General features: G+C 47.3%; 3 protein-coding genes and 1 long non-coding RNA gene across 13 annotated transcripts in view; 2 read left to right on the forward strand and 2 right to left on the reverse strand.

The window, feature by feature from the left end:
• The first annotated feature begins 405 nt into the window (after positions 1-405).
• LOC6902818 (ribonuclease Z, mitochondrial-like) lies at positions 406-3645 on the forward strand. 6 transcript variants are annotated; one of them, XR_004469260.1, is made up of 10 exons: positions 423-674; positions 730-1211; positions 1277-1448; positions 1505-1717; positions 1844-2126; positions 2200-2371; positions 2425-2630; positions 2719-2771; positions 2832-3278; positions 3335-3645. XR_004469260.1 is itself a non-coding variant. In XM_033380150.1 (5 exons), exons 3-5 carry the CDS (start codon positions 1908-1910, stop codon positions 2539-2541), a joined length of 516 nt encoding a protein of 171 aa, XP_033236041.1. In that variant the 5' UTR covers positions 431-674; positions 730-1000; positions 1891-1907; the 3' UTR covers positions 2542-2560. The 6 variants fall into 6 exon arrangements, 2 of the variants coding, with proteins under 2 accessions (XP_033236042.1, XP_033236041.1); XR_004469258.1 differs by having other exon boundaries at positions 425-674; positions 1844-2134; XR_004469259.1 differs by having other exon boundaries at positions 425-674; positions 1844-2134; positions 2924-3278.
• Positions 3646-5410: 1765 nt separating this feature from the next.
• LOC26534106 (uncharacterized) lies at positions 5411-9189 on the reverse strand. Its single transcript, XR_001451102.2, has 3 exons — positions 9099-9189; positions 5778-6241; positions 5411-5721 (listed from the first exon to the last, which is right to left on the reverse strand). It is a non-coding gene; the product is annotated as an uncharacterized lncRNA (long non-coding RNA).
• Ent1 (Equilibrative nucleoside transporter 1) lies at positions 6728-9670 on the forward strand. The gene is made up of 5 exons (XM_001356409.3): positions 6728-7294; positions 7597-7897; positions 7960-8436; positions 8489-8771; positions 9124-9670. Exons 1-5 carry the CDS (start codon positions 7019-7021, stop codon positions 9233-9235), a joined length of 1449 nt encoding a protein of 482 aa, XP_001356445.2. The 5' UTR covers positions 6728-7018; the 3' UTR covers positions 9236-9670.
• Positions 9671-12098: 2428 nt separating this feature from the next.
• The window catches only part of Plc21C (Phospholipase C at 21C), a 56530-nt gene continuing 42242 nt past the window's right edge, over positions 12099-26386 (reverse strand). For 2 of the 5 annotated variants that reach the window (XM_033379732.1, XM_033379733.1), the window contains exons 4-17: positions 24326-24466; positions 22527-22660; positions 21974-22159; positions 21703-21900; positions 21111-21293; positions 20445-20625; positions 19468-19705; positions 17640-17794; positions 15766-15979; positions 14844-15707; positions 13943-14423; positions 13489-13878; positions 13284-13428; positions 12099-13217 (exon numbers count right to left, since the gene is read on the reverse strand). In XM_033379732.1, the coding sequence (XP_033235623.1) occupies positions 12984-13217; positions 13284-13428; positions 13489-13878; positions 13943-14423; positions 14844-15707; positions 15766-15979; positions 17640-17794; positions 19468-19705; positions 20445-20625; positions 21111-21293; positions 21703-21900; positions 21974-22159; positions 22527-22660; positions 24326-24466 (3744 nt within the window). In that variant the 3' untranslated portion in view covers positions 12099-12983. The remainder of the gene's footprint in view (positions 13218-13283; positions 13429-13488; positions 13879-13942; positions 14424-14843; positions 15708-15765; positions 15980-17639; positions 17795-19467; positions 19706-20444; positions 20626-21110; positions 21294-21702; positions 21901-21973; positions 22160-22526; positions 22661-24325; positions 24467-26386) is intronic. The other 3 variants (XM_033379734.1, XM_033379736.1, XM_033379735.1) reach the window with 3 other exon arrangements.

A 26386-nucleotide genomic window follows, 5' to 3' on the forward strand; every position in this document is an offset into this window, starting at 1 on the left:
CAATCATGTAGAAAATTGATGAATTATTCGTATAAAATTATGTGGGCACGACTGAGAGATCTATTTACCTAGTATTATTCAATGGAATATCAAAATTGAGCAATTTCCTTTTTCGTTTGTTTTGATTGACCTATTTCGCTACATGTTTTTTGTTTGACTTTTTTCGCTAAAACCTCTTTTTACGCAAAATGCAATAAAAGCAAGTATTAAGAATACACCAGTTAAATAGAAAATTGATTCATCAATAGTATAAAATTATGATGGCATGGCTAAATGTTCTATATAGCTAGTAATATTCGTCGGAATATCAAAAACGAGGAATATGTAAAATATAACTTGAATTCGTCAGTATATTAACGGTATATTTTGAAAATGAGGCGGTATGTTTCGGTATATTTCTGAGGGTCGGACGGTATATTTGATCGATAAATCCGCGGTCACACTGATCTCAATTGCGGAACATAAGGCCGTTTTGAAGCCCAACTGTGGCCCACAACTCCGCCCTGCCTCAGCCAGACCACCAGATCGGCCAGGTGGATCTTAGCCGACCAGATCTTAGCCCGAATCTGAAGAAAACCAAGCTGGATGAGGCCTCGACGGCGGGGTTGATGCAAGCACATAAACGGATCAGGGCGTGGTGTCTATGATGAGCTTCCATCTGCGTCGCAAAAAGGGTGAGTACCTGCAGATATATTCGACTCATTTGTCATCTCATTGCATTTCGAACAGGACTGGAACAAACCCTGGCGGCCAAGCTTACACCAGAGGAGTACGTCAAGGAGACTCATGCCGTGCCCGGGCTGCCGGAGCTGCTGGATCCTGCATTCTCAACAAGACACGTCTGGACAGATTATGCGCCACTACGGCAGTGCAAGGGCATCCGCCAGTTGCAGGCTTTGTACGTGTCCCACCTGCACGCGGATCATCACATTGGATTGATTGGACTGCTGAAGGAGCGCAGACAGCTGGCCCCGAAGGAAACTCGCTGCTCTTACTTGCGCCGCGGCTCTTGGCGAGACTCCTGACTGCAGAGGCAGTGGCACCATTGGGCATAACTGCCGCCACTGCCAAGTCACCAGTAGGAACTGCCAAGCCGCCAGTACGAACAGCTGCTTAAAATCTTGCGAGACGCTTGGCGATGCTGTGGATGATCAAGTTCAGCCCAACAATCAACAGTTGCGGAATGAGAGGAGCAGCAGCAGGACAAGAAGGTGAGTTCTGGTTGAAAACTTGTGGATAAGCGTGTGGTCGCAACTAATCTTATTGTCCTATGCAGGATGCCGATCAGGATTTCTACTAAAACCAGGACAGTTCGGCTAACTCGTCGCAGTCCTCGGTGGGCATTGATGACTATTGGGATGAGGCTCTGGTCGGCGACTATGGAAGCACTCAGAATGATGACAGCGATGACTTGGATGGTCACAACAACTAGCCGCCTATCGATGGGCGTAAGTTCTCTGTTTTTTTTTTTTTTATTCCACCTACTTATAATCCGTTTGTACAGAGCAAGGAAAAGAACCCGGCCGTAACGAGTTGCGTTACTATTGGCGATCAAGAGATCATAGACTGCAAAGAACAATTCGACAAGCAGCGGCAGGCAACATTACTTGGGCCGAGCAGGGCAGTAAATGTAAAAGTTGTTCTGCACTATCTTAAAAGCGTGCTCCGGCGGTCTTAAGCCTTCTGCACCATGTTTTACATCATCGGTTTCGACCGGGTAACTTTTCCTTATTTCCCCCTATTCATCTTTTCCATTTATTATTTTTTCTTGGTTCTTCTTTTTTCTACGTACGTGTCCCACCTGCACGCGGATCATCACATTGGATTGATTGGACTGCTGAAGGAGCGCAGACAACTGGCTCCAAAGGAAACTCGCTGCTCATACTTGCACCGCGGCAGATTGAGCCATGGATGGAGTTCTAACACGGATAGCTCTTGGCGAGACTCCTGACTGGAGAGGCAGTAACTTTGGGCATAACTGCCGCCACTACCAAGTCACCAGTACGAACTGCCAAGCCGCCAGTACGAACAGCTGCTTAAAATCTTGCGAGGCGTTTGGCGATGCTGTGGATGATCGAGTTCAGCCCAACAATCAACCGTTGCGGAATGAGAGGAGCAGCAGCAAGGTAAGAAGGTCAGTTCTGGTTGAAAACTTGTGGATAAGCGTGTGGTCGCAACTAATCTCATTGTCCTATGCAGGATGCCGATCAGGATTTTTACTAAAACCAGGAGAGTTCGGCTAACTCGTCGCAGTCCTCGGTGGGCATTGATGACTATTGGGATGAAGCTCTGGTCGGCGACTATGGAAGCACTCAGAATGATGACAGCGATGACTTGGACGGGCACAACAACTAGCCACCTATCGATGGGCGTAAGTTCTCTGTTTTCTCTTTTGTTCCACCTACTTATAATCCGTTTGTGCAGAGCAAGGAAAAGAACCCGGCCGCAACGAGTTGCGTTACTATTGGCGATCATGAGGTCATGGACTGCAAAGAACAATTCGACAAGCAGCAACATTACTTGGGCCGAGCAGGGCAGTAAATGTAAAAGTTGTACAGCACTATCTTAAAAGCGTGCTCCGGCGGTCTTAAGCCTTCTGCACCATGTTTTACATCATCGGTTTCGACCGGGTAACTTTTCCTTATTTCCCCCCATTCATCTTTTCCATTTATTATTTTTTCTTGGCTCTTCTTTTTTCTATCTTTGTATTCCCTCCAGATCCAATGGCCTAAAAAGTGCTATAGAGCGATCCTCTCTTCTTACCCCACCAGGTAAAGTTATTAAGTTATTATTTATCCATTTACTTTATTAAAATCTTTCTTTAATTTTAGGAGGTCACCCCCTCCGGTGGCCATGAATACCTCTTGCATGCCCGTGGATACCGAATTACCCACCATCGTTTAACTGCGGCTTCACACTTCAGGTCCTCCGGTTTAGCTGAACGAGTGGGCGCTCGATGACGGCTGTCCACTCCAGGCGCCTACCGGCTGACATCGCGAGCTCCCCACCGGCTCTTGGGACATGACTTACATCGCGCGAGCTGTGGCCTCTAGCCTGGACGACCTTTGGGTCCTCTCGGGATGTGTAAGGGATGTGCTCCTGGCTGGACTGTGGCAGGCACTGTCTGTCCTCCTGCGGGCCAAAGCCATGATGCCACTACTGTGTCGCTGAATCGACAATGTGGCGTCCCGTCCGCTGCAGCAGGGACCACTGATCGACGGCAGAATTGTGGGTTCACGCCCACGGTAATCAAACGCTGGTCTTCAGCCTCGAGGCGCGTAAGTGAAGGAGTATATAATTGTGCATATATTTTAAAATGTATCTTCCTTCACAGAGGGCTTATGTACCATATCCAAGCATTGCCGAATCGTATCCCAGCAGGACAAAAGCGCACCCCTTGGAAGAGCCCAAATCTAACAAGCCGACGTCACATTTCGACCTGGCCATTGAAAACTATCTCAAGGACTTTGGCTATGGCAACCAAGGGAGGGATACGCGGACTACCAGACTATAGATAGATCTCGTTGTTAATAGGTTTAAGGATACACACGTCTGTACATTTAGATAGTAGATATAAATATTTCCAAATTGTTAATTTCTTTATAGTAAGTTAACGTTATTATGAATAAAACTATTGAAAAATTATCCTTACTGTATCCTGTATCGGGGAAACAATCCCGACTACAAAAAGGCGTGGCAGGCCCAGATCGGTTCACAATTAACGGAGAAAACTAAATATTTTTGATTGGGGAAAATGTCCTTGATCCTTGATAAGGACTTCATAAAATCAGGGAGTTTTTGCCGATCATAGGAAGCCGTCGCACGTCCCGATCGGGCCACAAATAAGGGAGAAAACAAGATATATATGTCTGGAGTACATATCCTTAATCCTTGGTCCTTGATAAGAACTTCAGAAAATCAGGTACATTTTGCCGATCACAGGAAGCCATCGCACGCCCAGATCGGACCATAAATAGCAAAGAAAATGAATATTTTTGATCCCGGATATCCTTGGTCCTTGAAAAGGACTTCGAAAAATCAGGGACATTTTTCCGATCACAGGAAGCCGTCGCACGCCCAAATCGGCCCACAAATACCGGAGAAAACGGCCAAAATCTGAATGGGATACCAGGCGAACAGAAATGAGCAGCAAGCAACTGCCGCAATTGCAAAAAAATTTCGCAGCATACTTTAGGGGGCAACAAATTTTTAAAAAAATTCAGTTACCTTCTGCTGATTTCTGTTGGCCTGGTGTCCCATCCAGATTTTGACCATTTGACGCGAGGTTTTTCCCTTTGTACGGTGGCGCCCCCATCGGCGATTTCTTGAACTACATTTTTTAAGCCAGTTTTGTTTACTCCGTTATTTGTGGGCTGATTTGGGCGTGCGACGGCTTCCTGAACTCGGAAAAATGTCCCTAATTTTATGAAGTCCTTTTCAAGGACCAAGGATCAAGGATATGTACTCCAGACATATATATCTTGTTTTCTCCCTTATTTGTGGCCCGATCGGGACATGCGACGGCTTCCTATGATCGGCAAAAACTCCCTGATTTTATGAAGTCCTTTTCAAGGACCAATGATCTAGGATATTTACTCCAGACATATATATCTTCTTTACTCCGTTATTTGAGGCCCGATCAGAACATGCGACGACTTCCTGTGTTCGGAACAATGTCCTTGATTTGATGGAGTCCTTATCAAGGACTAAGGATAAAAGGTATCTCCTTTAGACATAAATAAATCTTGTTTTCTTCCTCATTTGTGGCCCGATCGAGACATGCCATGGCCCTCGTGATCAAAAAAATGTCCTTGATCATCCGCAAGGACCTCAACGAACCTAACCGTACATATCTAGTTTTCTTGGCTATTTGTATGCCGAATGGGACATGCGACAGCTTCCTGTGTTCGGAATAACATCCTTGATATAATGCAATCCTTATAAAGGACCAAGGATCAAGGATATTTTGTCAAGACATATATATCTCGTTTTCTCCTTTATTTGTGACCCGATCGGGGCGTGCCATGGTCCTCCGTGATCAGAAAAGTATCCTTGATTTGATGGAGTCCTTATCAAGGATCAAGGATATATTCTCTAGACATATATATTTTTTTCCCCCTTATTTGGGGACCGATCGGGGCGTGCCATAATCCCACGTGATCAGAAAAATGTCCTTGATCCTTCGGTAAGGACGCCAAGAATACATATTTAGTTTGGAGCCCGATCGGGACGTGCGACGGCTCCCTGTGATCGGAAAAACGTTCCTGATTTTAATGAGTCCTTATCAAGGATCAAGGACATTTTCCCCAATCAAAAATATTTATTTTTCTCTGTTAATTGTGAACCGATCTGGGCCTGCCACGCCTTTTTGTAGTCGGGATTGTTTCCCCGATACAGGATACAGTAAGGATAATTTTTCAATAGTTTTATTCATAATAACGTTAACTTACTATAAAGAAATTAACAATTTGGAAATATTTATATCTACTATCTAAATGTACAGACGTGTGTATCCTTAAACCTATTAACAACGAGATCTATCTATAGTCTGGTAGTCCGCGTATCCCTCCCTTGGTTGCCATAGCCAAAGTCCTTGAGATAGTTTTCAATGGCCAGGTCGAAATGTGACGTCGGCTTGTTAGATTTGGGCTCTTGCAAGGGGTGCGCTTTTGTCCTGCTGGGATACGATTCGGCAATGCTTGGATATGGTACATAAGTCCTCTGTGAAGGAAGATACATTTTAAAATATATGCACAATTATATACTCCTTCACTTACGCGCCTCGAGGCTGAAGACCAGCGTTTGATTCCCGTGGGCGTGATCCCTCAATTCTGCCGTCGATCAGTGGTCCCTGCTGCAGCGGACGGGACGCCACATTGTCGATTTAGCGGCACAGTAGTGGCATCATGGCTTTGGCCCGCAGGAGGACAGACAGTGAGTGCCACAGTCCAGCCAGGAGCACATCCCTTAGAACTCCCGAGAGGACGAGGAGGTACGGCGGACCCTGGGATCTAATCCAGAAAGTTCTTTTAAGAAATTTTCAGTGTATGAAGGGGCTATATGGTTAGTATTCTATATTCTGTATGGTTATTGATGCTGTACAGCTAAAATGATTACCAGTATTATATTAGTATATTATACTCCACCGGAAATAATGAAAATGGAATAATTTTAGCGCAGTTCGGGTGAAAGGCATCGTGCTTTTTTAAGTTGTTTAAGTTCAGATGAAGTTGGCACGGACCTACAAAAAGAATTTGAAATCAAATAATAAGTCGTTAAATTGTTGAAATGGATGGGTCTTAAGTAGGTTAAGGTCGTATTTTTATCGGAAAAGCGAGTATTTAAAAGTTCATTAATTGGATAGGTTCAAAATTATATGGGAAAGGCTGAGAGATCTATCTCCCTTGTAATGTTCCACGGAATATCTAAATCGATGAATATGTTTTCCAATCCTTGACCACTATTCTCCTTGACGGAGATTAATTAACCCATTGTAGACCATGGGGTATTTTAATATATCACCGAAAATAATCAAAATTTTATCATTTTATCGCAGTTCAGGCAAAAGATACCATTTTTTTTAAGGTTTAAAAAAAAAATGGCATGAATCTAAAAAAATAATTTGAAATCAGTAATATTTCCCACCATTTACCTCAAGTCGTCGAACTGTTTAAATAGAGGGGGCTTTAGTGGCTCGTTTTTTGATCACTGGTCACACTGGTTAGTTAACTCTCTGTATTTTTATTTACTTTTTTATGTAAACTAGTTAGTTTACTCTTCGCATCGCCACGATAACCTCCTCTCTCACTATATCGTGATAGAACTATTAGCAAGGGAATACAAGCAGAATTATTGCAGCCCCACCGAACTCAATGAGGCAGCAGGAGGCGCAACAGCTGTTTGTGTTTTGCTGAGGGAGCTCCGAAGTGTGTAATTGCATGAATGAATTCGATTCTGAGGGCTAATCGAAAGCGCAGCAGAACAATAGAAGCCAGCTCAGGGTCAGCAACACACCCGAATGCATCGAAACGACGACGAGGAGCGCCTCATTGAGAGCGCGGATCAGGACGATGAGGAGATTCTTGGGGCCGAGGGAAGTTTCGTTCCCGCCTTTCGACCCCATGATCCGGAGTACGACATGGAGGACGAACGTTGCCTGCTGGAGCGACAGGAGGATGAAGTGGTCCTCGTGTCGAATGAGCCCGCATCGGGAAAGCTCTTCACTTACGTGGTCTTCTACCTGCTTGGCATTGGAACGATGACGCCGTGGAACTTCTTTGTGACAGCGGAAGATGTGAGTATTCATGAAATATTTCCACCCGCATTTTCCTTTATGAAACTGCACTTCGAACCTGCATGTGGGCCAAGCGTAAATCTGCCGCCGTTGTAGTCGCCAGCGTCGACGTATAAGGCGCGCTTATCTGCTTTGGCATTGTATGTTTTTGTTTTTTTGTTACGACAGTTGTTGTTGCTCGCTTGTGGCTATCGTCTTTAGGTTTTCTTTGTTTTGCGCTAATTATGGGGTTGAGTCACCCTTCAGCCCTGGCTTATACGAAAATGTGCTAACTCGTTCTCTTTTTTTTCATCCTTTCACAGTATTGGAAGTACAAATTCCGCAATACCACTCTCAATGGCAGTGATCCGGACGAGGAACTGACGCCGCTGCAGAAGAGCTTCACCTGTGATTTGGCCCTCACGGCCACCATCTCTGGCACGGTCTTCCTGATCCTCAACGCTATCTATGGCAATCAGATTTCACTGAGGGTCAAAATGCTGGGCACGATGTGGACCATTCTCGTTCTGTTCGGCGTGACCACGGGCTTTGTGGAGGTGAACACGGATACCTGGCAGGAGCAGTTTTTCTTGATCACACTGATCATTGTAGTTCTACTGAACTGTGAGTGCATATATTTCACGTGTCACATTTATGGCTAATGTTCGACTCCCTTTACGATGCAGCCTCTGCGGCGACCATGTCGGGTGCCCTTTATGGCATCGCCGGCCTGTTCCCCTCAGAGTTCATAACAGCCGTAGTCAGTGGACAGGCCTTGGGAGGTATCCTTACCGCTCTGGCCTTCATCCTGGTACTAGCTTTTGACACGGGCCCCAACACGACGGCCTTCATCTTCTTCATCGTGGGCGGCGTGGTCATACTGCTCTGCATTGTCTGCTACATGATCTTGGTGCGACAGCCGTTCTTCAAGTATTATCTGGAGGGCGGCGACAAGTACAAGGTGATTAGTGCGATACCCTCGCACAGCCGTAACGAGGAGACGGAGGGCGTGACACTTGAGCCGATTGCGCGGAAAGTGATGTCTAAAATATATCTACATGCCGTCTGCCTGGCACTACTCTACACGACCACGCTGTCTGTCTATCCAGCGGTATCTGTGCTGATGCAGTCCGAGCATTCTGCCAGCCACACCGAATGGACGGGTATGTATCATAAACTCTATTGCGGATTGTGTCATAAAATTATTCATTGCAGATATATACTACCTGCCTGTGGTCAACTATCTGTTCTTCAACTGCGGCGACTACTTTGGTCGCCTCTTGGCTGGCTGGCTGGAGCGTCCCATTAATCAGCAAACCACGCTGTTGCTGACCATAGTGCGCATGCTCTTTATTCCGTTATTCTTGTGCTCCAACACAAGCGAGCACAACTTCCTGCCTACTCTGGTGCAGCACGATTATTCGTTTATCACAATGATGATTGTATTTGCCTTATCCAACGGGTATTTGACCAATATCCTGCTTATCATGGCGCCTAGGTTAGTAGCACTCTTTGAAAATCAGTTTGACTGTAATATCATGAGATCTGTAAAACGTCCAGTATGTACATTCTTAAAAAATTGTATTGTATTGAAAGCTACGCCAAACCGCCGGTCTTAATTAATGCTGCTTAATTCATTCAAAATGAAAATTTCCATTTGCTGAGCGAACGTTTGCAATGCAAATTTCAGCATTGACTTATTTCATTGCCATGTTATCGGACCAGCACTCGGCGTAGCTGCACTCTACAGAAGCTATAGTGATAATTTCGCCCCATCCCATATGCTCCCCAGAGTAATGTTCTGATACTACTGTGCACTACTTACTAATCATGTATTTTAAACATTACAGGAGCGTCAAGCAGCACGAGAAAGAGTTGGCGTCCTCCATTATGGCGGCTGCTCTGAGTGTCGGCATGGCTGTGGGATCCCTGCTGAGCCTCTGTTTCGTTCAGATGTTGTAACCTGCAGGACCCGCTGTACCTGCCGTTTTCAATGGTGCCTTAGCCAATTTTATGTATAAGTTTTATGTTTTTATGTTACCTGATGTTCTTCAAATCGTTATTGTTAAGCATTTAGGTCAAGACCTTGTCGTGTCCCATGTCGATTTCAAATCGTTTTGTGATCGTTTTAGTAGCTCCAAAATCCGCCATTAATCTGAGAGATTCTTTTATATCACATGTATAATAACATTTAGCTTGTAAGTTTAAATTTTTTGAATATAAAAATATAAGGTTTCAAACACTTTTTAAACGCAGTCAAGGCGGGATATTTTCTCTTGGTTTAACGTTTATTTGTAGTTTTCTGCAGATCACAACAACAATGTGGATTAATTTAATTGTTTTACGCTTTCGATATTATTCATTGTTTTAACTAATGAACTCCATTGTAAACACTGACTTGTTTTAATTTCATTGATTTAAGAATTTACAGATTTGTATTTAATTTTTGTCCAATTTTATTGGGCGCCCTGTGCCGAGAACTGGAATCTTTGTGATTTTGGGAAAGTATATTCTTCGCCGACCTACCCCTATTTGATCGAGATGTAGCGCCCTGCTCTAAACGATCGGGGAAATTCGGATTACGGGGCGTGGAGTCCAGAATGAAAGTCCGATCACAAAAACATATGCCACGGCCAGATCGGTCGATGCATAGTCGAGATATAGGCAAATAAAATCTCGGTATCAGGCGAACAGAAAATGCCAGAGAGCGTTTTTTACAACCCTATTTTTTTGCCATTTCTCATCCGATCTGGTCGTATCTTTTAGTAAGCGAACGTTTCAAAATAGATTTAAATCAAGAACAATAAAGACATTGTTATTTTTCAACTAAATAGCTATAACCCTTGACATTTATATTTCGATCTATTCACTACACGCCTCAAGGGTGTATTTTTCATGCCAGTTTTTGATGGGAAAAGTCATCTTGATCGAACGTATATCGTTTTTTTCGGTTTCGCAACGCTTATAGGATTTCTTTCGGCCGATCTACTCATGGAATTGTGTGTGGGGCACAGGGCGTTCTATTTTGAATGGAAATATACTGGTTATATGGAATGATATCCTTTTTGGGTCTTTGGGTGAATACTATATTAAATTCTTGCTAACATCAAGAGAGATTGGTTTCGGTAAACGTCTTATAAGTGCCTTGGCAATATTATTGCAACAATGGGGTTCCTCAATACATACATATATGTATATGTATATTTATATATAACGCTAGGGTGTCTAAACATTTATTTAACTAGATTTTTAAATTTAAGTTTAAGGTTATTAGGCAACAACAAATTCGTCAGTTGCTCTGTCCAAAATTTCCATTTGCTATTTAGGGCCTAAACTGGGTTTTCCATTTCCATTATATTCCTTATTCTTTTCGTGCCGTTTCTTCTTCCTTTTCACTGTTTATTTGTTTATCAGTTTTTCTTGGTGTTTAACACCGATTTTTGCTTTTCAATTTAAATCTCATTTTCGTATAAGTTAATGTTTAGGTTTTACGTTAGTGTTCTTTATCCATAACTTAGTTTAACAAACAAACACACACACGAACAACAAACATTGATTAAAGCCTTGTCATTGAAGAAGTGGGAAAGGCAAGGGGGATTCTTGTCGGTTGTGGGTGGGGGGTGTTTGGCGCATGCAAAAGATAAAGATCAATCTGCGATTAATAAAGCAACTACAACAACAACGATAAGTATAAGGATAAGGATAACTAACGATTACGATAACGGTAGCGAACAACATCGACAGCACACAGATACAGATGCAGATACAGTTGAAAGAGTAATGCTTACACGTAGTACAACACCAAAACTATTTCGAATTTCTGCTGAGCTGGTAATTCTAATATACGAGTATGTATGGTTACTGTACTATATGCTGCTGTATTGGATTAATCGAGCCAATTATACAATTACATAGATATCTGCGTTTGCGTGGGGGTACACGTAAGCCCTCACACTCGCACGATAGACACCGATTGAGAGTAGACAACGATAAACGATAGACGATAGACAACCAACACCGATATCGATGCCATAATATCGAAGAACACGATACACATGTACAATATGTATGTGGCTTTATACCAATTCTCTAGTTATTGCTTGCTTGCTATACTCGGATATACTCATACATAAGTACATATCTTGTGAAACAATCTTATTATGAAAAACTACGACACACATTCAAATTCAATTACAACATCAATTTGGGAGAGACACACACATTTAGAGAGTGCTAGAAGGAGAGAGAGACACGGGAGATCTCTCAATCCAGCTGGGGAAAGATTCTTGATAGTCGATTCTTGAGTAATGGGAAATTACAACATCTAAGGTGGTTCTGCCGTCCAGTGAAATGTACTTTCAACTTTCAACTTTGTTTTTGATTTATCTCATAGTGTTCGCTAAGAATTATGTTTTGTATCGTATCTTTTTTGGGGGGTAGGGTATGTATGCTGAATTTTGGATTTCGTTACAAGGCAGCTTGGGTAAGTTTTTTTTTTGATTCCAATAGTTTCTTTTTCGTTTTTGGTTTTCTTTTTGATTGGTTGGTGTTCGATTACCTAGGAGAGTGGTGTCTGGTCTGGTCTACAACAAAGGTTAAATATACTCGTAAATTTGCATATTTTATTGTTTGATTGTCTTGAGGCTTGTTGTTCTTTTGGTATATATATATATATATATATATATTTTTGTTTTTCTTTTTTTTTTGGTGTTGTAGGTTGTGCGTCGTCTGTGTGTGTATAATGTGTATGCGTGTGCGTTAGAATAATGCTTATAACAAATTAAGAACTAAGAAAAAATACAAAATACAAAGTAAAGACCCTTAATGTTTAAAAAGGGAGAAAACAATTCGATAGAGAATTTTATTGGAGTTTTTCTATCCACTAAAATGAACGTAAGAATAGTGACTGAGGGAAAAAAATCATTAATAAATAGCAACCAACCGATAAAATAATTGACTAAATGTTGGCTTAGACTTGTTGGCGGCTTCCGCCGCTTCTGTGCGCACGAGATTCATTCCATTCCACAAATTATGCGGAAATTGTGCGAGCGAGCGCCCTTAAGCTAATCGTATAAATTGGATTAATTAAAACTGATATAAAAGAGTAATACACACAACCACATTTATCATTAGAAAATGGAGCACTTGACGCGATGCAGACTCCCTCCCCCGCCCATTCCAGCCCATTCAAGGCCTGACCTGTCCCTGCATCGCCTAGTCTGCTTGACCAAATAAATTATACTTAGATTCTGTCACGTTTTCTGTTCTGCTTAACACTTAGACACTCACAGTTTCGCCGCATTTCGAGTAAGAAGAAACCGGTACGGCTCGGCTCCGCTTTGGATCCACATGGATCCTCGTCTCGCCCATCCATGCACTAGATATAGACCGATAGTTACAGTATACAGATACAGATATATAGATACATTAACAGTTACACTACAAATACATCATACATCATATGTCGTACATGCGAGAGCGTTACATTCTAGTTTGTTCAGTATGAAAAAGCGATTTCTTGCACTGCCTTTCCGGGTTAGGCTTAGGATTTAGATACCCTAGGATCTAGAGTCGAGGTTGAGTTCCCGTCGAAAATGTATTAGCTTAAGAACTACGAAGACTTTTTGTTTTGTTTTCTGTTTTCGGTTTTCTGTCGACAATACTGAACACCGACTGAAGAACTAAAGAACCACTTTCAAGAATGGAGAGTTTACGTCTTCATCTCCGTTGCCGCCGCGATGCTGTGGTGCGACCTGGCCGGCGACACCGAGGAGAGTCCGCCCGCAGCTCCGGCATCCAGATTCAGAGTGAGATTATTGCCCGAAATGGCCGACGAGCCGGAGCCCGAGCAGCCGTGATGATGGGGTCCATGGAAGAGTACCAGGAAGCCATTGTTTGAGACGCAGCTGCGAGATTCTGCATCCTTATCGAGTATTTGACGAGCCTTCGAATAGCAGAGAAGATTGTTGGAAGAAACACGGGACGGATACGTATGGCTGGAGCCACTCACCTTGGAGCGATGATCGGCCAGGGCATTGCGCACTGAATCGTGCTGCTTCTGCAGGTCGTCCGTGCGCCTGTCGAACGTCTGCTTCAGACGCACTCGCTCAGCCACTCCCCGTTCCACCACAGAGCTGGCCACCTCGCGCTTCATCCTGGAAGAGAAGAGATCATCAATGAAGGCGGAAGAACCCAGAGGATGTCTGGATACCAACCTGACCAGCTCGTCCCGATCCCTGTGCACTGTGGCCAGATTCTTAACCTCGTTGCGGCGTGCCTCCTGCAGCTGGTGCATCACCTCGCCGGTGACCTTGTCCAGGGAGGCCTTCAGCTGCTTCATCTGTCCCGTTTGGGAGGTCTTTAGCACCTTCTCGGCGGCGGTGTAGATGGCCTCGTGGTACTTCTCCTGCAGCTCGCGGTACTGGGCCGTATACTCGCGACAGGCGCTGCGCAGGCGCGATTCCTGGGTGCCCTCCAGACTGCTGCCACCAGCTAGATCCTCGCCAGCGTCGGCTGCGCCGGCACTCTCCTCGCTGCTGTCGCCCAGGTCGAGGGGGCAGGCGGGGATCTCGACGCCCGGTTCGCTGTTCGGAGAGAGACAATTACTAATTTCAACGGCGTCGTCTGGCAGTGGCACACTCCCCACAGCGAATCCCGCCGCACACTTACAGACTCTTGTTGCTCAGCCGCTTCACCAGCTTATTGGTGATGGCGAACTTGGGCTTCTTGCCCTCGAGGGGACTGCTCTTCTGCCCGGCGATCTTGAGCTTCTCCTTGTCGTGCTTCTTGCGCAGCGACTCCAGCTTCTTCTCCATCTCCAGGCGCTTCTCCTTCACCGACTTGTGGTCGAGCAGCTTCTCCAGGGGCTCCGCCACCACGGGATCCACGTCGAACTGCGAGGACTCCACCTGACGGATGGAGGTGCTCACCGTCTGGTCCAGCGAGTGCTGGTGCTGGATACTAGGAGCCACAATGGATTCGCTGTCATCGCCCGCTCCACGCCCACCGCCCCCGCCGTCTGTGCGGTCCGTTGGCGGCTCCACACTCCAGGCGGCCGCCGCAGAGATGCTTGCCCTGTGCTTGGGCGAGGTGGCGAGCGACTCGACCGGACGCAGCTCCTTCTTCTGGCCACCTACTTGGACGAAAACGACTGGAGGATCAGAGAGAGAATCGAGCAGGGAGGAATCGAGTGGGAGGCAGAGAGAGATTCAGGAGGGAGGGGCATTGTGGTGTAGGTCCGTCAACCGGTTTGTGTGAGTGTGTGGTGGTCGGGGTGGGTTGGGGGTTGGGTGGTGCGTGGTGTGGAGTGGTGCGGAGTGGTGTGGTGTGGTGGTGGTGGTTTAACCAAATCCAAAATCCAAAAGTTTAACCGAAAGTTACATGAAACGTTACAAAAGAAAAGTAGAAAGAAAAGAAAGTAAATTAAAATCTCGAACTCGAACTCGGAATCACAATCAGAATCGTGGTGCGGTGGCAGTGGCGGTGCGGTGGGTCGCTACAGTGGTGCTTCAACTTCTACGAGTACTTCTACAGCCAGCGCCAATCTAGAGTGGTGGGTGGGACTACTCACACGACTTGGACAGGTCTTCGTCGGCGCTGACCAATGCATCGGACTCGTCCGTGAGCACCGACAGCTGCATGTCGCGCTTCTCCCGCTCGCTCTGGTACTTGATGGGGTTGGCCAGGGCCTCCGCGAAGTCGGAGAGACCATGGGGCACATAGTCCTTGACCACCACGCACAGGAAGAGGGAGGCCAGGGCGATGGGCTGGCCCACCTCCGAGCGGAGATTCACGTGCCGATACCCCGGACAGAGGCCAATCACTGGCAGCACCCGATGGCCGATCAGTTTGCCCCCCTCCTCGTAGGCGGCTATCCGTATGCTGGCCAGCTCTGGCAGCACCACCTTCTTGAAGACGAAGGGCTCCTCATCGTAGACCGGATTCATGCCGTTGTCACGCACTGTCTTGGTGCGGAACCTCTTGCGCACTGTGTCCGCTGGCAGACCGTACATTTCCACCTCCACAAAGGTGTTCACCCGCTTGTCCGTGAGGAATTGGCCGGACAGCACTGTAATCGAGACTGTGCCCGCGATGATGCCGTCGACAGTGCTCTCGGCAAAGGGATCCAGGCGACGATCGGAGCGACGCATAAACTCGGGCTTCAGGAGGTATCCCGATCTGGCATTGTACTCGAAGATTCCCAGATTCAGCTGCATGGCCAGGTCGAGGGTCTGGAAGTTCAGGGCCACCAGCTGGCAGCCTGCGTTCCAGAACAGCTGCGGCATGAAGTTGGAGCTATCGAAGCGGGTTCCCGCTGGATAAACCCTCGACAGCTGGTGCTTGTTGTAGTTCACAAACTCAATGGGCCGCTCTTTCAGCAGCGTTGTGGCCTGCTTCTCATCAAAAGAGGACATCTCGTAGCAGCGATTCTTCTCTGTGGACAGATGGGAGATCATTAGTTCAAAGATAGAGTGTGTCTCTTTGGGACTCACTTTCTGCATTCTCAAAGGAGCTAAAGTGTATGGGCTGCACGTAGTTGACGAGCGCTGAGATCTCCGCTCCAGCTTCGGTTTCCTTCTGGGCCTTCTCCGGCGGCGGCTCGTTGCCGCTGGGTGGATTGGGTGTGGTGTTGGGCAGGGATTCATCGTCCGAGGAGCTGTCCGAGTCCGAGGAGCCGGTGCTGTCCTTGGAGCTCTGGCGGATTTGCTGGGGGCACAAAGAGCGAGATGAGACATGAGAGATGGGTGGGTTTACTAGGAGGCTAATCCTTTTGTTTGCCTGCAGCTGGAGGTCACGTACGGAACTACGCGGAACTATTAAATTGCATGTCACACATGGAGAATGGAGAAAATGGAATATGAAACCCATTATTATGTTGTGCTGCTATCTCTACCACAGATCCTTCTGCTGCTGCCACAGATCCCCCTGCTCTCCCCAGATAATGCGAATGAGATGCAAGAAAATGGCGCAGATTGTGTTTCCTGCTGCACAATGCATGCTGTCATTGTTTGTGGCATGGGTTCTGGGGGGCGGGGACACTGCACAAGGTTTACGACACGACTCTGGGGCTGTGGTCTGCCCTTTCCATTGAATATCCAACGCCCCATCACACAATCACGTCACTTTCGAATCGATTTATAAAAGCCCTACAATGCTGACAGCCAGACAACCAAACGGAGTGAGGATAATGTGCTTTTGTCGCCGAAGAAGAGATGAATCCTTCAGTGACCCCCGATCCCTGATGCCACATCCCTCTGGTGACTAATGAGCCCGAAATGCATCCATCCTCCATCCAGCCTGTGGTGGGGTGTGGCATGTGTGCGGAACGAGGCGCATCCGATTCCATTAGCGCAGACTTGCAAATTGCTGTTGGATCCCCGATGGCCCCTCCCCGGAACCATGTATTATGCAGCGCACATTAAACAGAGCCCAAGCCCTAGGCCCCAGGCCCCAGGCCCCAGTCCCCACTTCCTCGCCTCAAAAAATCATAAATAATAATGCCGACCTAATGGCAAAAGTGTGCAATCAAATTAAAATGCATATTGCTGGCGTAAGCTGGAAAGACCGAAAGCCCAAAAGCCCGAAAGTTTTCGGGGCACAAAATTAGTTTAGGAAAAGAGTTGGGTTTGGGGTTTGGGTTGGGGTTGGGGTTGGGGTTGGGTTTGGGGTTTCCCCTTGGTGCCACAATTTTGATTACTGCAATGTGAATGTTGATCCTTGGAGTTGGGGATGGTTCCCTTTGTGTATGTTTGGGTGTGTACTCCTATCATGTGTCATATCCTTGACCATTTGCACATTTCCATAGTTAACAATGCGCTGACTGTGGTGTCGGTGGTCATCCGACAGGAGTCACCGCATCCACAACCACATTCACTGTAAATCTTACATTCATTTGGCAAACTATTCTCTCTTTTTCCATTATTTCTAGACTCTTTTTCGTACCCCTTGCGGAGGGTATTATGATTAGAAGTAGATGTTTGCAGAGGGGGACGACTCTTCCCAGACTCTTTCCTGCAGCTGCCACGAGAACATTGATGCCTCCAGGGTATCTAATCTTCGTTGTCGCAATTCCCTTTACAGGTCAGAGGGTTTTATGTGTTTCTGTCATCGGGAGGATTATTTCGTATGCACACTCGGAATGCAAACAGAGACAGCCAAAGCCCGATGACAATCCTCTGATCATCATCATCATGGGAATGGGAATGAGAACGAAAACAAATATAACTACAAATCAGCCAACAGTCAACAGGGGAATAGGAGGCGCCACACACTGTGTGTGTCATTAAATGCAATTACAGGCACGCCACCCTTGCGCCCACACAAATAATGCATGTACTACTATTATCCTTGCAGCCCGTTTACTCACTTGCAATGGCGGGGCATGTCCTCCTCCGGTTCCTGTCGAAATGTCACCATTGGCTGCGCGTACGGTTGGGGCGCTGGCACCCTCCTCCTGGGCGGCTGCAGCTGCCACTTGTTGCGCCGCCGCCGCTGCAGAAGCTGCCTTGGCCGCCGCATCCACTGCAAAAATGGAGAAAAAGGGAAAGCGGGCAAAGGGATATAAATTGAATGAATTTTATGGAAATTTTCAGCGCTTCCTCTTCTTTTTTTTCTTTTTTGCTGATTTTCGAAATTAAGTTATGGATGCGAAAATAAACGCGAAATGCTTTTACAAAAAACAGAGTCGCCTTAATGGAATCTAATAAAAAAAAATACATATAAATCATATTATAGAGCAGAACGGAACGGACAGGGAACGGGGCAAAGCGGAGGGCCAGCGCGGTGCAGAGCGAGGGAGATTCTAGGAAATTGCTGAGCTGGGATCCAGGGATCCATTGGAGCAGCCCTGCTGGGATCGTGCCACACTGCTGCAGCAGCATCAGCAGCCGTGGGGGCAAAAGTCATTTGCATTTATAAATTGGCTTTTTGCAATTCATGAGCTAAAATGTCATCCGGGCCAATGGGAGTGGGAGTGGGAGGAGGAGACCATGGCTGGGGTGAGCGGATGTGTGTCTGTCCATGGGAGGGGGGCAGGAGGGAGCAGGGACTGAGTGTGAGAGTGGTTGTGGTCCCTCGGCAAAATGGCGACAAATGTCCTGGGCTCCTGTGGAAATGGTGCAGCTGTGCATGCAAATGTCCCCGGGAGGACCTCATTCGCACAGGAAACAGCAGGCAGGAAGCAAGTGGCCTGGCAGCAAATGCATAAACAGAATTATAATGAAAAGTGTCCTTGGTGGCAGGATGGCAGGGGTGACAAGGGGTGGGGTTCGATTCTCAGGAAAAATAGGTACATTCTGCCATAAAATTGGATTGAGCGTGCATTCATTAACAGTCCTGCTCGGGCATCTCCTCCACTGACGGCAAACGCATACAAAAATTGTCTGACAGAAGATCGAATGGAATACCCTTTCCGGAAGGGGTTACACTTTCCGATGGTCAACATGAAAAAGTAATGGGAGAGCCACACTTTCAGCTATGAAAATGGAGTGGAGTTCCCCCTTTGTTGGGAAATTTCAAGCTCCTGGATGTCCTTCCTACTCTTTGAGGGATTCCTAAGGGATTCTTTGAGACAAGTTCCAACTGGAAGAAGAACCAATTCTGCTAGGAAATCACTTCCATTGATGGAAACGCCACCTCTCTTAAAGGAGTACCCTCTCAGGACTTCTATCAGAACTTTAGCTGGGACGGGATCCCAGTTCTAAGATATACTAGGTATATCTGTGGTAAACTGTCTTTGAAGGTACATGGATAGCTCTTCCATAAATGCTGTGGTCTTTGGCGTTTGGTTCATTTCTTGTGCTGGGACTCTCATTTCTGCATTTGTGGTGAACATTTCATCAAAATTGATACGTCCCATCACTCACGCTACCACACACTCCCCCTCCCCTCGCCCACTGCTACGAGTATAAAGTTTTTCGAGAAAAACCCCTCAGCAAGCAGCTGGTGCGTGTGCGGAGCTCATTTGCATTTTTCATGGAGCGTGGAAACATGAGATCTCTGGAAGGAGGGCAGGATGGTTGGACGGCAGGAAGGAAGCATGCTCTGGTCTCTGGTCTCTGGCCATGTGCTTCGATGCCGTAACATATGTGGCAGCAAGCAGAACTCTTGCCACATTACGCATTCGACAGAGACAGAGGTACAAAAAAGAGTTCTGGGTGGGGCATGGGGCATGGGGTGTGGGGCTCGGCACTCACCTGAATTGGCGGTCATCAGTTTGTTGCTGGCTGCTGGGGTGCCCACCCCCTGGGAGGGCTTCTTGTGGTGGTGGTGGTGGTGATGATGGTGGTGCTTCTTCTTGTTCTTGATGATGATCTTGCGACGCAGGGCCGCCGGTGGTGGCAGGTCCATGTTCGGCTCCAAGGGGTACGAATCGAGGGGCTTATCGAGCAGCATATCACCGAAGATTTCGCGGCAATAGTTGGCGATTTTTGCCTGTCGAAAAAGAGCGGCGCCAAAAGGGACTGTTAACTATCTGATAACTGGCAGTTGGCCCACTCCCAGTGCAGCCATTACCCCACCCCAGATACATGCTACTTGGATATGTTGCGGCTTGTAAGTTTGTTTAGTGGTACGTGCGGCTGCCTTCTGGCTCTTGGCTGTAGTTCACCTGTGCCTCGGCCTCGGGCCGTCTCCCAGTGGGAAATTTAGTTTATATTACTACTTTTAATGGTTAAAGTTTATCCGCAGCAGGCTCTGCTCTCCACAGGGCCGTAAAAAGTTTGCCTTTGTTATTATCTCTCGAGAGGCAGAGGAGGGGGAGCTTAAGCAGCGAACAATTACCTTTCGAGTGGCTTCTGAGATTCGCTCCTGGCCGCCCCCTCCCTGAGTTGGACCCCTGGAGTTGCCAGGACTCCCTCATGTGTGGCAGCGAGGAGGTCCTTTCTGCTGTTTGTCTTACTGCGGAATGATGGATTAGGCTGATGAGTGACGAGGGAGGCGCAGACGGACACAAAGAGACCCTTTCTTGACTCCCCTTCCCTTCCCTTCCCATCCTGATTGCTGGGCTGTTGTTTTAGGACAGGTAACTTTTTGCCTTTCACCTTTTCTTTTTGACTTTTTGCTCTTGCTGTTGCTCCTTTGGGGGCCGTTTTTCTTCTCTTAAATTAATTTCCCTGTATTCCTAGTACCATTTTTCTTGGGAAGGCCTGCCTTTCCCTTCTGCCGTTCTCACCTGCTGCCTGGGATTGCAGTGGTTCTCAAAGCTCAATATCACAGGGAATTCGGATGTCTTAAATGCACTCTCTGCGATGGCCTCCAGCACGTCCTTGGCGAAGATCTCGGGCACAAACGTATAGCCGTGCACAATGACGGGCTCCTCGGTGCGTCCGTTCCAAAAGTCGAGCTCCACGCATCTGCGGACCCACAGACAGGAAAAGTGTTTAGTGGAAAGTGTTTAAGTGCTTAAGGAAAAGTGGAGGATAAAAGTAAATGACAATTTCCCATTTCCCATCTCCCATCTCCCGCCCACACACCACACACCCACTCAAAAAGTGACAAATGCAGCAGCAGTAAAAGTAAACTTCTGGCTCAATGAATTTTGTGATGTGTGCGCATCATCAGGAGCAGGAGCAGGAGGAGGAGGAGGAGGAGTAGGAGAAGCCACAAAATCAGCAGCGACAAACCCATTTCCGTTCAAGTGGAAGGGAGAAACGCAGCGAGGAAAGAGTGCTCACACGTCAGACAAAGACAGAGAGAGAGAGAGAGGGAGAGGGAGAGAGAAATTTCTCCTTTTTTTATGCGAAGGTCACTCGCTCCCTCTCGCATTGTCTCGCATTGTCTCGCATTGAAGGTCAGGGCTGCTGACCACACACATCGAATGCGTCAGAGCAGAACTCACCTGCAGCCTGCGAGGAGGCACTGCCTGTATATCTCCACGGAGGACTTGCCCGTCAGCTGGTGTCCCGTGAGGTAGGTGTTGTGCGAGGAGTTGATGAAGTAATGCGACATCGGCTGATCCATGTCATCGCAGAGATCCAGTTTGTTGGGCGCCATGATGGGATTATCGTCGCCCATGAGGTACCTTTTGGAGGCAGAGACAGAGAGAGAGAGAGAGAGAATGCGAAGGATTAGATGGCTCTCAAGAATGCTCTCAAGATTCAAGTGAAATTTGCACACGACAGCAACAGCAACAGCAGCAGCAGCAGGAGGAAGGTCGCAGCGAGCGTCCTTGCCACATCAGCGCCATAAACTGCGCGTTAAGCCCCACTCGAAACAGGAGGAAAACAGCGCAACGTCATATGCATATGCATATGCATATGCCTACATGTGGGGATGCTGGATGCTGTTTCTGCTACTGAGAGGACCTTCAAGTGACTCGAGCAGGCGTTTGCGTCGCAGCCTGATAAGCTGTCACGCCCAGAAGGGTCTTGACTGTGCAACAAGTAAGCGACGCCCACACACGACACCACCCGACACCACACGACACTCACCTCAAAAAGCCATCCAGACTGAGTTGGCCCTTCTGGGCATTGAATTTATTCGGCTCGTACTGCTGGATGAGCTCCTTGGCTCTGGCGGGATTCGCGTACGGATAGAGTATCTCGTTGAGGCGCGGATCCCGCTGCGTTTTGTTCAGGAATTCCACAAGCTGCGGAATGGACATGCACTTGCGCTTCGAGACGCCCACACTGGAATGAACAAAGTAAGGCACTTAATTTTGAGGACATCCATCCTGCAGGAGCTGGCTGTGTGTCTACTTACATGCTGTCGAAAAGCACCTCTACTTCGGAGCGCTGCGTGAGATATTTGTAGAGATTGTAAAAGTCCTCAAATTGAAATTTCGACACCGATATGCTATCGCCCTTGCCCGACGGCAGCCCGGTCACGTCCAGCGCCTTCTCGACACGTTTGCGATCCTCCTTGTTCTGGGCAAAAAGTTTAATGATGCTAAAGTGGTCACGACCACAGAAAGCAGCAGCAGCAGCAGGAGCAGGAGCAGCAGACAATGGAATCGATGGTCGATGGTCGGTGATGCATGAGCCACGTTCCACACGGGGCAGGCAGAAGGTGAGTGAGCGAGCGGGAAAAAGGGAAATTGCAAAATAGAAATTGGCGTAAATTTCAATTTTCAAGTCGATGGGCGCTACTCTTAACAAATATTTGTCAAATGCTTCAACGCACAATGCACAAAAGCCAGACCCTGAAACCCAGGTACCCAGGCACCGAGGGACCCAAAACTGGATTGGAGTCCCAGGCATGGGTCACGGGTCTCGGGTCGGGCCTCCGCCATTGAGCGAGGACAATGGTCAATTACTTTTTCACTGGTATGCGGCCACTCTTGTCCACCTGCAGACACAGACGGGTGTGGGCCTTCTGCAGGAACATAATCGCCGAACCGTTCAGCTGCGCCAGGCTGTAGGCCAGCTTGATGAGTCCGTCACACCAGAGCTGCGGGCGAGAAGGAGAATGTGAGAAGGGGAGAGAAAGCGAAAAAGAGAATGTGGAATGAGGGCCAGTCAAAGGTATGGCTCAGTCGTTCAATCAATGTGGAGTGGCAGCCCAGAGGACGGATTAAATTGGAGTGGAAGGTGAAGGGTTAGGTCAAAGGTTGGTCCGAACTGTAGCTGGGAGTGGAAAGCCCAGTTGGAAAATTCTGCAATACATGACGCATGGTTGATATTTGTTTAAGGACTCGACATTGATTATTGAAATACCGTAGCCCTGCGTATGCGTATTATTTGCTTAAAGAAAATATACGTTCCACTGGATAAAGCACTACCCATCGGGAGATGGTGCAATACAAGTACACGATGTATGCTCAAGAAATCGCTTAACATGTCAATCTCTCAAAGGAAACCCTAAGCAAGGATGGAGTCATACAGTGCGTATGCGTGATATTTGCATAAAGATATGTTCTACTGACATTTTGAGTGGCAGAAGCATGGGGAAACATTTGATTGCATTGTAGGGGGCACACCAGTTCCCTTGAAGCCTTGCCTTCAAATGGTGCAAGACATGTCGTATGCGTAATATTGGTTGAGAAACTATGTACATTTATATATAAATAAACACGATACAAGTGCACCAATATCTGTTTAAAGATACCTCCGTGTGGGAACCCGCGTCTCTGATGTTGTCATAATATTTTCTTAAATATATCTTCCCCCACGGACATTGATTAAACCAGAAACTATAGTGCTGCCTTCATGTAAAAGGAATTTCAATGAATATATAGATGCCTTGGGGCGTATGCGTGATGTATGCCACGATTGGATGGACTCCACAGACACAGGCCAGTGCCTGAGACACACACAAAAGTTTCCTCAAAATAGTGCTCCCTGCGGTGGCGGGGGTCTGGGGGCAAGGGGTCTGGTGGCTGGTGGCTAAGCCACAACTATCGTCTCGTTTCGTTCCATTTATGTGAATGGAATATCCACCATCCATATTTATGGCCATCACGAGCCTCGAAACGAAGCGAAAATGTTTATTTATTTTCTGTTCGATTATTTTTGTAGGCACCGAACAGAATTCCTTTTGAAAAGTTTATGAAAATTGTGGCATACAATTTTGTTCTTTGTTTTTTTTTTTGTTTTTTCGTGTTGTTTATTTCGAGAACGAGCGCGACGCGTGCCAAAAATAATAGCCCCAAAAACAGCACGCTTCTCCCTGTTTTTCGGGGACCCATCACTGACCATTGACCGCTGATAACCGTATATGGAACATTGATTTTGTGGCAAGGTCAAGCCCAGGGCAGGGCAGGACAGGGCAGGCCAGGGCACGGCCCGACCGAATGCAATCAATAATAAACAGGGAAGAGTCCCCTCCGTGGCAGGCACTCAAAATAGCCGCAGCGATGGCACACATATAATAGGTGTGTCCCCGAATGGTGCCATGGAGGGGGGAATCATTAGCGGCACTCGACCCAATTCCCCGAACACACAGAAATGCCTGTCCCTTTCGATATTCTGTCTCACTTGTCACTCCACGCGGGCCATCAAGTTGTCAGCGGCGCGGCGTCTGCCAAGTGGCCAATAATGAGGCGGCACGCATGAGGGGGGGCGGGACGCCTCGATGAACGTGGAACGCTGGCTGAGTGCCAGGTGCTGGTCTCACCTGTGCAATGTCCCGCCGGTTGCAGCAAAAGTTGACGAATGTCATATTGACGAAATCCGAGCCGTGGCAGACGGTCACTGTCTTCTCCTCGAGCGTGGTGTCCTGCGGTCCCATAGTCACAATCTGGCGCAGTTTACCCTCCTGCAAAGACAAACACAAAAGGATGAGCGTTATTAATTGCCAAAAAAGAAGGAAGGAAGGAGGAAACCCAAAGAAGGAGACGGCAAAGGGAAAGCGAAGCAATAGCAATAGCAATAGCATGCCCCAAATGAAGTTTTATGGGAGTCGTAGTCATAGTCGTAGTCGTAAATGGAAGTCATATCCTTGTGCGCTAATCCTGCGAGTGCAACAAAATTCATTTGAACGACTCGTAAACTAAGCAAATAGTCGGAACAGTCGGAGCAGTCGGAGCAGTTGGGGGAGCTTCTGGCCAGCGTGTGCCATATTTCAATTAAACGGCACAAATGGATTTACGAGTCGTGGTGGCAGCACCCTCTTCTTTAAATGGTGGCCCCATTCGAACCATTCGCAAAACTGGGTTAAATGCAAATTTAGCTCCGCAAACGGCAACAGTCAGTAATCCCCTGTATATCCAACAGTCGCGACTGGTCGGGGATTATCAATGTCCTTTCGAACGCTTGGCACATAGTCCTGCAACTCGAGGCGGAAGCCATAGCATGAATTCGGCATTAACTTTGCGGCATACAGCGCCATGTCTTGACATCCAGCAATATCTGGAGTCATTTGGTGCGTCTGTTTGCTCTGTGCTTCCTGCAACGCTTCCGCTGCTGGACATTTGACAAACTGCTACCAAAAAAGGACAGAGAAAGAGAGAGAGAGAGCCAGTCCCATCTGCAGGACGTTTACTTAGTATGGCAAAAGTCACAGTCCGACTGCAGGGGCATATTTATCGGTAGAATCTGTGGCAAATAGTACATTTGAGGCACATAAATTCTCGTATCTACGTACAGAAAATCACACATAAATCACGTATCTGCATCTGGGACACAGAAACGCCCACAATTCCCGTATCTGAGGACACACTCATGGAACCTTAAAGCGCCTTACATTCCGAATCCCGTGGTCCCTATGCCCCATCGATGCTTCTACCCATGCAAATCGAGCCAATAATGAGCTTTGCTGGTCAGCGGCATCCCCCATCCGCCTCTCCCATTTGCTTTGCATCTCAGCTTACGCCTCCGACTGCCAGATCCGCCAGATGTGGGGAAGCCTGAGGATGGAGGAGCAACCGAGTCGACTAATTGAAAGGCTTCCTTTCTCTTCACTCAACGGGCATTTGGGGGGCCATTAAAGCGCCATTCTGTTTAGTGCTGATAAACGAGGAGCAGGATGCCAGAATGCCACGATGCCAGGCAGCACACCTGCACGAAACGAGTTCCGGGGGCAACGGGTCCTGGCAACGTTTATCTGGGCGCGTCATGATTTGCTTTTAACTAAAAACTAATTCCGGCAAATTTGTCGTTGTGAATAATGTAAATGGCGGCCACGGACAGCGGGACGGGCACGGGCTGCTCCTGGCACGAGCTCCCGTGCCGTGAAAAGCGTAAAGCGGAAATGACTCTACGGTGATTATCTTAATTGCTTCTCACGCTTCGCCCTCGACATTCACGCGCAGCGCTCTCGCTTTCCCCTTTCCCTGCTCCTGTCGCGGCTCCTGGCCCTGATAATCCTTTTGGCTCTGCTCGAAATTTGAATTTTAAGAACGCTCATTATATAACCCAAACAAGAGCAGGAGGAGAGCGGCCAATGTAGCTGGGAGTGTTTCAAGGGGAAGGGGAAGGCCATGTCTGTGATAATTTTAGACAGCCTCCCGAGTCCCTCCATCGGCGAATAGAGTTATTGATTTTGAAGGTGCTAATAAAATGAGGATACATCTCTCTCTCGGGGAAATTCAGCAGATAAGCAGCCGCTTTATGTTCAGAGATACAGATTCAAGGATCAATGGAGGAGCTATTACTACCCGCACTGGGCGAATTCGCCAATCAAGCGTCATTTAACAGACATCGCTAAGATAATTAGAGCTTAAGCCGATAAATATCC

This window comes from Drosophila pseudoobscura, chromosome 4 (assembly GCF_009870125.1).
Source record: "Drosophila pseudoobscura strain MV-25-SWS-2005 chromosome 4, UCI_Dpse_MV25, whole genome shotgun sequence".
In the NCBI taxonomy this organism is placed as follows: Eukaryota; Metazoa; Arthropoda; class Insecta; order Diptera; family Drosophilidae; genus Drosophila; species Drosophila pseudoobscura.

Coding starts and splice junctions, on each gene's coding strand:
- Ent1 (XM_001356409.3), top strand. CDS start 7,019: ATGCATCGAAACGACGACGAGGAGCGCCTCATTGAGAGCGCGGATCAG. Junction 7,898..7,959: donor CATTGTAGTTCTACTGAACT/GTGAGTGCATAT, acceptor TTTACGATGCAG/CCTCTGCGGCGACCATGTCG. Junction 8,437..8,488: donor CAGCCACACCGAATGGACGG/GTATGTATCATA, acceptor TATTCATTGCAG/ATATATACTACCTGCCTGTG.
- LOC6902818 (XM_033380150.1), top strand. CDS start 1,908: ATGGATGGAGTTCTAACACGGATAGCTCTTGGCGAGACTCCTGACTGG. Junction 2,135..2,199: donor AGCAGCAGCAAGGTAAGAAG/GTCAGTTCTGGT, acceptor TGTCCTATGCAG/GATGCCGATCAGGATTTTTA. Junction 2,372..2,424: donor CTAGCCACCTATCGATGGGC/GTAAGTTCTCTG, acceptor CCGTTTGTGCAG/AGCAAGGAAAAGAACCCGGC.